The following is a 9,715-nucleotide window of genomic DNA, read 5'->3' as shown; positions in this document are numbered from 1 at the left end:
GGCGGCTGAAAGCAAAATGGAGTGCAGACCAACATGTGGGTGGGGCTTCCCCCACTACCATCAGTAGTTAATGACTGACAATGTCAGAAAGTTAAACAGCTATTCCATCTCACATTTGCATGCTATATCCTATGTAAAGAACAAAGGTTTGTACTTGTGTAGTTACAAACAATGTTTGGGAAATGAGCTGGAGGGTCTGGCCCGTCTTCTAAAAACTACATTACTGTACAGTACTTGTTTTAATTTACATTCAACAGTGTTCTCTCAGCCTAAATAAATCTTAAAACATTATGATAAGGGTTTTCAAATGTAGGAGCCAATGTATTCATTACTGATTGTTTTTTTCATTTGAATCAGTTTATGGGCAACAAAGGTATAACTGCTTGAAATTAAATTAGGTTAACAAATTCAACTAAACAGTAGCCATTGGAAGGAAAATGAGAAACAAAATTTCTGCATCAGATTGTCAAAAATAATTTTGCAACTGAAAATAGAATATTGTTGATATGAAGCACCACAAGCAAAACTGTAAATGACAAAGTGATAATCAAAATACAATGGATATTTCATTTTTATTTAGTGTTAAAACTGGACAACAAAATGAAATACTGTATCATCATGATCCTACAATATTTGGTGATGAAACAAAGAATTTTATGTAATGAATTAAGTACAAAACATAAATACAAAACACACAGTAGTGCATACACTGACAACAAGCATTCTTTCAAATATCAGTACCAAAAAGATAGTATGGAAATTGGGCTATAAAAAAGGTTTCTTTCTAAATCAATCTATGGTAATCTACCCTTTAAATTTCCTCTCTTCTGTGAGGTGAAAATGAATCAAGAAACCTGAATAAGTTTTCAACTGCCTCTTTGAGAGGCATTACTTCCAAAAGTGTAAAGGCATTCATAATAGCAACCATCTCTCTTTGACTCTTGGCTTTTATCCATACTCTTCCATTGAATCCTACAACAATAGTGTAATTGATCTTTTTCCCAATGGTGAGAAGAAAAGGATTCTCAGGATCTACAATCTTCCTTGCAACATGAAGAGGAACAGTAAACATTACACCCCCCTCTGGGAGTGTTCCCATACCTACAGCACGATTATACACGTCAATGCATACTAATTCAGGTTCCATATCTTTGTTAGCTACTAGTAACTGTCCATAAAGGAGATCACCAGGTTTCATTTCTTTTCTTGTTTTCTTGGAAGCATTTTCAAAGGAAAGATAAGAAATTGTAGCATATTCACTACCTCCTATATCAATGATATAATTATCTCCTTTCTTCTTCAAAACTATTCCGATAACAAATTCTCGTTTTTGAGGAATGTAACGTTTCTGGTGTGTATCCACATAGTAGAGCTGCTTGTCACTCTTTTTCAAGACACCAGGTCTAGTTGCTCGAACAACATTATCTTGCCATCTAAGGCCTGGCCCAATGAAGATTCGATCTCTGTCCTTTTCTGGGTTAAACTCAAGGATATTATCTCCAGGAAGAACTACATATAGGCTCTCCGTTGTATTTCTGAAAAGAAAGTAGAAGATAACAGATTTTTTAAAAAATAACATTTTTATAATGAAATAGTTTTATATATACTGTACTTACCAAGTAATTACATTGCTATTATTTCCATTCATGCAGCAGCTCAAAATTTAAAACCCTCGCCAGCGCTTCTATTGTTTTTGTGTTGGTGACAGCCCTGCCAACTATTGGGGAAATGGTAGGAAACAACCAAGCAAAAAAGCTCAATTCATTTATGCCCTTATGTCCATAAGAGGGGAGGAGGGAGGGCTCCAATCATGTATGTAATTACTTTGTAAGTATATATAAAATTTTATTTTATTAGTAATAAAAATGTAATTTTTATATAAGTAACTTACTAAGTACAGTAAACATCCCGTATTCGCGTTCTCATGATTCGCGGACTCACGCATTTGTGGGTTTCTCTGTAGAACATATCTACCCATTATTCGCGGAAAATTTGCCCATTTGCGGTATTTTTCACTGAGAAATATTCACTAATTACTGTATTTTCATATAATTTTCATTAATATATGCATTTTTGTGATAAAACTATTAAAATACTCAGGCGTAAGCATTTTTACAGGGTTTTTCTTGTGTTCACGCTATCAAAATGGGCAGTTCTAAGTGTTTTTGGAGGGGTTTTAAGTATTCCCGGATTTTAGCTATTCGCAGGGGGGGGTGTGTGGTACGTATCCCCCCGCGAATACGGGGGGTTCACTGTAATTACATTGCTGAATCCCACATTGATAGGAGGTGGGATACATAGGCACATTCTACTTCAAAACATTCAGTAATGCTAATGAATTTGAAATACAGTAGAAAAGGTTCTCTAGCATTTATACAACGTTTGTTGTTTCCTTACCTGGTTAGGGAGCTACTGCAGGTGATTACTGTCCCCGGTCGGTGCTCTTCCTAACCCATAGTGGCGTGGCGTAAGAGCCATGGGGTGCCTCTACTTCAAGTGGGGCTTTGCAGCAAAGGAAAAAGTCTGATGGCTTGCAAAGTTAAAAGACTGGTGCCCTTGTCCTGGGCACAGTACCAAATAACAATAATCAGACAATGCTGTCACCTACATTGAAAATTAAAAACCACCACCCATCCACTAAAAACTGGTGGGCACTCCAGGTACAGCATACAGCAAAATTCATGTAACCCAATTTCAGTGATTTTAATTCAAAAATCACTAACTGTCAACTCTTACCTTCTTCACATTTCTAATGATGCTAAGTTACAATGACGAAACATTTTGCAACTTCGCTCAAAAATAGATACAGTTCACTAAGGTTGGTTTTAAAGTATGTGCTATATTTTTTTATCAAAATATCAGCTAGATCATTATAAAAACATTAACACAGTAATTTTTAATTATGGTAAATATGAAAAACATAAATACTTAATGAATTTGACGTTTTAGCCACCATAGTAATGTATTTAATGTAATGAACATATTGCAGATGTAGTTATTGGCATGGTCTAACCAGACATCAACGACACGAGATCTCCCCAGCAGGAGTACGCCCCATGGCCTCCAAGGTGAAAGCAATAAAAAAGTTCCCAACGCTGCAGACAATCAAGGCCCTTCAAGAGTTCCTCGGCATGGTAAACTACTATCGCCGATTCATCCAAGGTATCACCCGCATCACGTATCCCCTCACCGGAGTCCTGAAGGGCAAGCCAAAAACACTGACGTGGGGCGCTCCGCAACAGCAGGCATTTGAGGAGACAAAGACAGCCCTTGCGAGTGCCACCACCTTAACATATCATGACCCCACCGCTTCCCTGAGACTTACCACCGACACCAGCAACATCACTTGCGTAGCAGTGCTCAAGCAAGTAGTCGACGGCGCCCCCCGGCCTCTAGCCTTCTTCAGTCGCAAGAAGTCGCCAGCAGAGACCCACTACAGCGCCTTCGACAGAGAACTGCTCGCAAGCTACCAGGCTGTGTGGCACTTCAAATACCTGCTGGACGGCACTCCATTCACCATTCTCAGGGACCACAAGCCCCTGGTGCATGCATTTACAAAGCCGGGCGACACATGGTTGGCGAAGCAGCAGCGGCACTTGGCTGCCATCTCCAAGTTTGGTTGCACTATCACCTACATCCCCGGCAGGAAGAATCCAGTAGCCGATGCCCTGTCAAGGGTGGAAATCAATTCCCTGCACTTCAGCATAGACTACGAAGACCTGGCAAGGGAGCAAGCAGCAGACCCGGAAACGCCAGCCTACAGGATGGCACTCAAATGGGAGGACATGCCCTTGGGCAGTTTGGGTGCAACGCTTCTCTGTGACACTAGCACCGGCTGCCCCTGCCCCCTGGTCCCCGCCTCGAGGAGGAAGCAGTTGCTCGACATCATTCACAGCCTCTCCCATCCATCAGGGCGTATAACAGCATGCCTGATGACAGAAAAGTTCGTGTGGCACGGCATCAGGAAGGACGCCCGCCAGTGGGCAAGGAGCTGTATCCCATGCCAAACCAGCAAGGTGACAAGGCGCACACAACCAGGCATTGGTGACTTCCCTCAACCTCATCGGCGCTTTGGCCACATCCACATAGACGTCGTCGGGCCTCTACCGCAGTCTGGGGGCACCAGGTACCTTCTGACGATCATAGACCGCTCCACTTGCTGGCCAGAGGTGACACCTATGGAGGAGGCGCCAACAGCATCCTGCGCAGAACCCCTCCTCTCCAATTGGATCAGCCACTTCAGGATGCCAGACAGCATTACTACAGACAGGGGCTCACCATTCCTGTCAGAACTCTGGGTCTCCCTGGCACGCCTGATGGGATGACATTTCACAGCATGACGGCTTACAACCCCGCAGCAAACAGCATGGTAGAGAGTTTCCATTGACAGGCTAAAACCAGTATTCCTTTTGGACAGCAAAATCCGGAAGGAGGCAGGCAGACGTCCCCAAGGCCCCCTCAAAACACACCCGCAGACATACCCACCGCACCACCAAGGAGGGGCTGCGGGTGCCCCAGAGGCCAAGCTGCGGCAGATCCAGCAGTTGACATTGCCCCCTCACATAGTTCTCGAAAGAGGGGGTTGCCTCCTGCTCCCCCAGCACCTCCATGATTAATGTTCATGTCATCCAATAATTATCTCTGTAATCATTGTCTTGGGGGTAGTACTTGTAAAGGCGTCAAACGCCTCTTCATTTCTTCATTAATCACACCATGTACATTACCCATTATTATTTCATATTTTTTATGTATCTCTCCATACGCATTATTGTCCTGCCTTTCCGCCGATGTATGGAACTACTTTGTATGTTTATTGCAATGCAAATTATTCTTATTGATACATCATCTAACAAATGCAAATTCTTGTCCAAATGCTTGACATGGGAATCCGCAGGTCGGTCACTTCCTTTCCAACCACATTCCTCTGTGTATACCTGGTTTCCGAGAAATAAATCAGTCATACCCAGACCTGTCTTTTTGAACCTTCACAAGGTACGTATTTTAGGATAGTACTACTGTTTAGAGCATATCTAAAATATGTGGGTAGTTTAGATCAACAGGACACACACATACCTCCAAACAGATCAACGGGACACACACATACCTCCAAACAGAATGCTAGGTTTGTTAATTACGTCATGTTAGTAATTTCTTGATTATGTACAAATACATTTGTGAAAAAAATTATTTACTACAGTAAGTTATTAATCTTTGAAATGATATTAATATCATTTCAAAGTCACCTTAAACAGTTTACCCTTAAAAATCTATACGTGAGAGAGAGAGAGAGAGAGAGAGAGAGAGAGAGAGAGAGAGAGAGAGAGAGAGAGAGAGAGAGAGAGAGAGATTTTTCAGTATCATTAGTAGCTATTTTATTTAACCACCAAATGGGCAACATAATGCGGTAATAATAATAATAATAATAATAATAATACAAAGGAAATAGATGCTCCCTTAAACAGGTATTATTGAAAAGGATTGCTGTACAGTATTATATAAATTTACCTTATACAGAATCTTTTCTATTTTCCTTGTACTGTAATTTGCTTTTCAGGCTCAGTGATGTTAGTCAGCAACTGGCCAATATTCATATTGGAAAAAGGATAATGTGTGGAATGTGGGAAGTCTTTTATTGAAATATTCAATCAGAAATCCATGGAGTCCTCCGTGGTCTGGATTCAGGTTCTTCTACTTCAGGTTGTGGTACCATCGACATGCTTCGACCATCTCATTGGTAATCCTCTGGATGTGGTTGAGAAGGATCTGGAGAAACAAGGTGTTTGGGTCAGTATTTATAGGGGGATCTTGACCGGTGCTGAATTATGATTGGCTGCCTGGGGCAGGTCATCTTGGGCAAAGCCTTCTCTCCCACGTTGATGTTTGGGGCTCATCTTACGTATGAGCGGCATTGTAATGCTGGGGATGGATTGGAGAATTTTGAGCCTCAGATGCAGAATTTTGATTTGCTCGTTCGCTATGGGGGTCACTCGGTGCAGGTCTCCCGTTAACAGTCCAAATGATTACCAATATGGATTTAACTCTGTTCGGTCATGTTGAGTTTCGTGCATGAATCATGACACCATAGATTTGAGTTCCCGGAGTTGTGAAGTCTGCAACTGATATCTCCGATAAAAGATATATTAAAATTATATATCATTATGAAGGTCTTGGATCATTTTGTCCGTGCATCTTTTTCTATTTGATCATGCGCAGCCTAAATACAAAAACATGTTACTTTTTTTTTTAATTGGCGTTGGCCTAAATAAGCGATCCCACATAGACCACATTAATTGAAATGAAGCATAGACTTCTGCAGCCACGTCAAATGTTAATGTCATTGAGAGACTAGGCCTACACGTCAATTTCTTATATTCTGAGACAACGACAGAGCATGGGCCTACATGTCAATTTCTTATATTCTGAGACAATGACAGGGCATAGGCCTACACATCAAATTCTTATATTTTGAGACAATGACAGGGCATGGACCTACACGTCAATTTCTTATATTCTGAGACAATGACAGGGTATAGGCATACACATCAATTTCTTATATTCTGCGATAATGACAGGGAATAGGCCTACACATCAGTTTCTAATATTCTGAGACAGTGACAGGGCATGGGCTTACACTTCAGTTTCTTATACTGTATTTTGGGGCAATGACAGGGCATGGGCCTACACGTCAATTTCTTATATTCTGAGGCAATGACAGGGCATAGGCCTACGCATCAAATTCTTATGTTTTGAGACCTTGACAGGGGATGGGCCTACACGTCAATTTCTTATCGCAAATAGTTTTCTACCCGTATCTGTTGGAAATAGAGTAGCTTTTAATTAATATAGTAGTTTCAACTCCACGATATATAATCTATATGGATAAAGTGGAATGTACATTTATAAGCAAATCCACATACACACACATGCATGGATGGCCATACTAATTGTGACGCCACTTATACCACTGAGAATAAAAGTCAAACTTGTGGGGACGTAGCCGACGACACACAGATCAATCATAGGACTGTCTCAGCCTTACAAACAACTATCAAATTGCTCTCAATGAACCATATTGAAAATATATTTACAAAAATATATTTACAAAAGGGATATCAAATTATATTACTGTGATAAGAAAACATAAGGCTGCTGTAGCATTTCTACGAAAATGAATTCTATGGTAGGAAGGTATCATAAGATACTTCACGAAATAAGAAAAAAAAAGTTAGCTGAAAAAGTTAAGGGTACATAAGAGTCAGTAAATTCTCTCTCTCTCTCTCTCTCTCTCTGTTGTTAGAAGAATACTCTAGCATAGACTATATTCATAAAGATCTCGATTACTCTTAATTAATACAAATGACTAAATTTCAATTCACAAGAGCAGGCAGATAATTCTTTACATCAGTATTTTATGACTAGGTCTATATTTATTTTGCATGTTAGGTTACCATATGAAAATTATTCGAAGACACTACAAGCACCATAACAGCAGCAACAAAATCAAGAATAACCACAATAAAATGGCTGAATATAAGAGAGGCCCATAATCCAAACATCACAAAGACATAGGACATAATAAGTCTAAGTCATTTTTTATGGTCCTGTTATTTCGAAAGGAGATAACGTCCTTAAGAAAATTCTCAGCAAATTATATCCAATATGACTCGTATAGCCTACCGCACTGTAACTTTGAGTTAAACATTGGCATATTCTGGTTTTGTAGAGTGCAGTCACTGCTTTCCATCCCTCCGAGTGTGTAAACGATTGCAATGGAATCGATTTGAAGAATATTAAAATGTATATAGTAAAATTTTCTGAAATCAATATGAAATATCAGTCTGCATAGCTCTGAGAAAATCTTCGAGTTCCATTTAGAACGGTGAACACACCTGACAATGTCAGACGGTAATATCATTGTCCGGCGATTCAAGCGCACCGATTCGAACGCAGACATTCCCCGCGTCACCTCCGTGTTCAGGTGAACCTCATTTACGAAACACAACACTGCAGCATCGACTCCATTCACATATATTTTCCCATTTTTTTTTTTTTACCGTTTTTAGGGAGACGTGTATTACGATTTTATTTCAGGGGATACCATAGCATTCCTCTTTGATGACCGGCAGAACGTATTTTAGTTCGGTTAAACAGCCACTGCAAAATAAATGAAGGTGAAAAGAACCCCTGACGTAATTGGTGGGCGGGGCTTAGCTGCAAAGCACGGTGGACTTTGCCATAGTTTTATTACTGAAGTTGGAAGTGCACAGGCTTAATACTGCTGTCATCCTTAAGCAGCATCCCTCGAGCTTCAAGCCTAGGTTAGGTTCGGTTAAGTGATACATGTCTGAGAATAATTACGATAAATCCAAAAACCATGCACCTTTGGGACGACTTATCTTGTATTTAGCGTAATTTAAAACCATTCTTTTTGGTGTAATTCATTGATTTTTGGTTCCTTCGCCCTAAAGGTTTCCCTACCGAGGGTCACACAAGCCTAATCCCCACGTGGACAAGGAAACAAAAACGAGAGGGTTGCACGAAAGACAACAGTCAAAATGAACAAAATACAAGACGGCGAACTTGAAAATTTGTAGTCACGCACACATATTACCCTAAACTTACTCGTGAGAAGTCATATTTAGGTGTCTTCTAAAATCCAAATAGTCAGGGACGAGAAGTAGTAATAATAGTAGTAGTAGTAGGGCGGGATTTCTCAATGAAACGGCTCCCTAGCTCGTTCTATTCCTCCTTTGCTTGTGTTTGTTTCAGTTTAGTCTCTGTAATACCATATATCTCTGAATTCCTTCCCGTTTTCAATGTCTTCTTTCGATAGATCTTCAGACAGAAGGTTTTCAGTTGCATCTTCACAGCACAAACATTTTGTATCATCCCCTTCTAACCTATTCCTATCGTTTAATTCCAGTGTGCCTAATGTAGACCTACAGATTAGCATTTTTTTTTTAGTGTTATCATACCAGTTTCTTCTCCTACATTATCCATATATTTTCAGTAAATTTTTAAGTGTCTCGTCGTTCATTTCTCTTAGCCAGGTTTTTTTTTTTTGTCCCATTCATTAATCATTTCTTTTAATTGCTTACTCCTAATTGATTCAATGTTACTTAAGTTTATGTTTAACTCTTTCAGACATTCTTTTAATTGTAGAATCCAAGGGGCGTCCTTATTTTCTCATTGGTCTATGATTATTTCATATAGGAGCCTATATCCACCACTCTCAAGTGTATGCTTAGATAGAATAGTTTATTCTTCATGTCCCTTGAGTGGCAGGAAGAGGTCCCTATTTTAGATCTTAAGGCACAACTTGCTGTGTACCTTGGTGCCTTCAGGATTATCCTTTATACTTGGTTATCTATTTTTTTGTAGTTCATTTATACCTTTCTTTCAGATTTCATGACTTCCATGGCACACAAGAGGGATGGCATCGCTAATCCCTTCCAGTACTACATCCCTATCTTCACTCCGCTACAGCTTTTACCAGTGACTGCATTAGCCATATTTTTAGTCTGCTTTGCTTGAATTTGGGCCCTTTTTATTTGTTCTCTGAAGCTGTCTTTTGTGTTGTTGCTTGTCACACCTAAGTATCTTATCTGCTTAACTATTTTTATTCCTTCTATGTAAATAGAAATGTGGTTCATTAGCTTAGTCTTTTTATTCAATAAGCATCGCGGTCAACTGAAAAAGATAGAAACCAAATATG

At 39.9% G+C, this 9,715-nt stretch overlaps 1 protein-coding gene across 1 annotated transcript; it reads right to left on the bottom strand.

The window, feature by feature from the left end:
- Positions 1-560: 560 nt before the first annotated feature.
- Rrp40 (exosome complex component Rrp40) lies at positions 561-8,797 on the bottom strand. Its single transcript, XM_067119877.1, has 2 exons — positions 8,623-8,797; positions 561-1,535 (listed from the first exon to the last, which is right to left on the bottom strand). The coding sequence occupies exons 1-2, from the start codon at positions 8,634-8,636 to the stop codon at positions 812-814; spliced, it is 738 nt and encodes a 245-aa protein (XP_066975978.1). The 5' UTR covers positions 8,637-8,797; the 3' UTR covers positions 561-811.
- Positions 8,798-9,715: the final 918 nt, after the last annotated feature.

Source organism: Macrobrachium rosenbergii, chromosome 17, assembly GCF_040412425.1.
Source record: "Macrobrachium rosenbergii isolate ZJJX-2024 chromosome 17, ASM4041242v1, whole genome shotgun sequence".
Classification (NCBI taxonomy): Eukaryota; Metazoa; Arthropoda; class Malacostraca; order Decapoda; family Palaemonidae; genus Macrobrachium; species Macrobrachium rosenbergii.
Note: the sequence above shows the minus strand (reverse complement) of the source record. Positions and strands in the feature narration are given on the sequence as shown.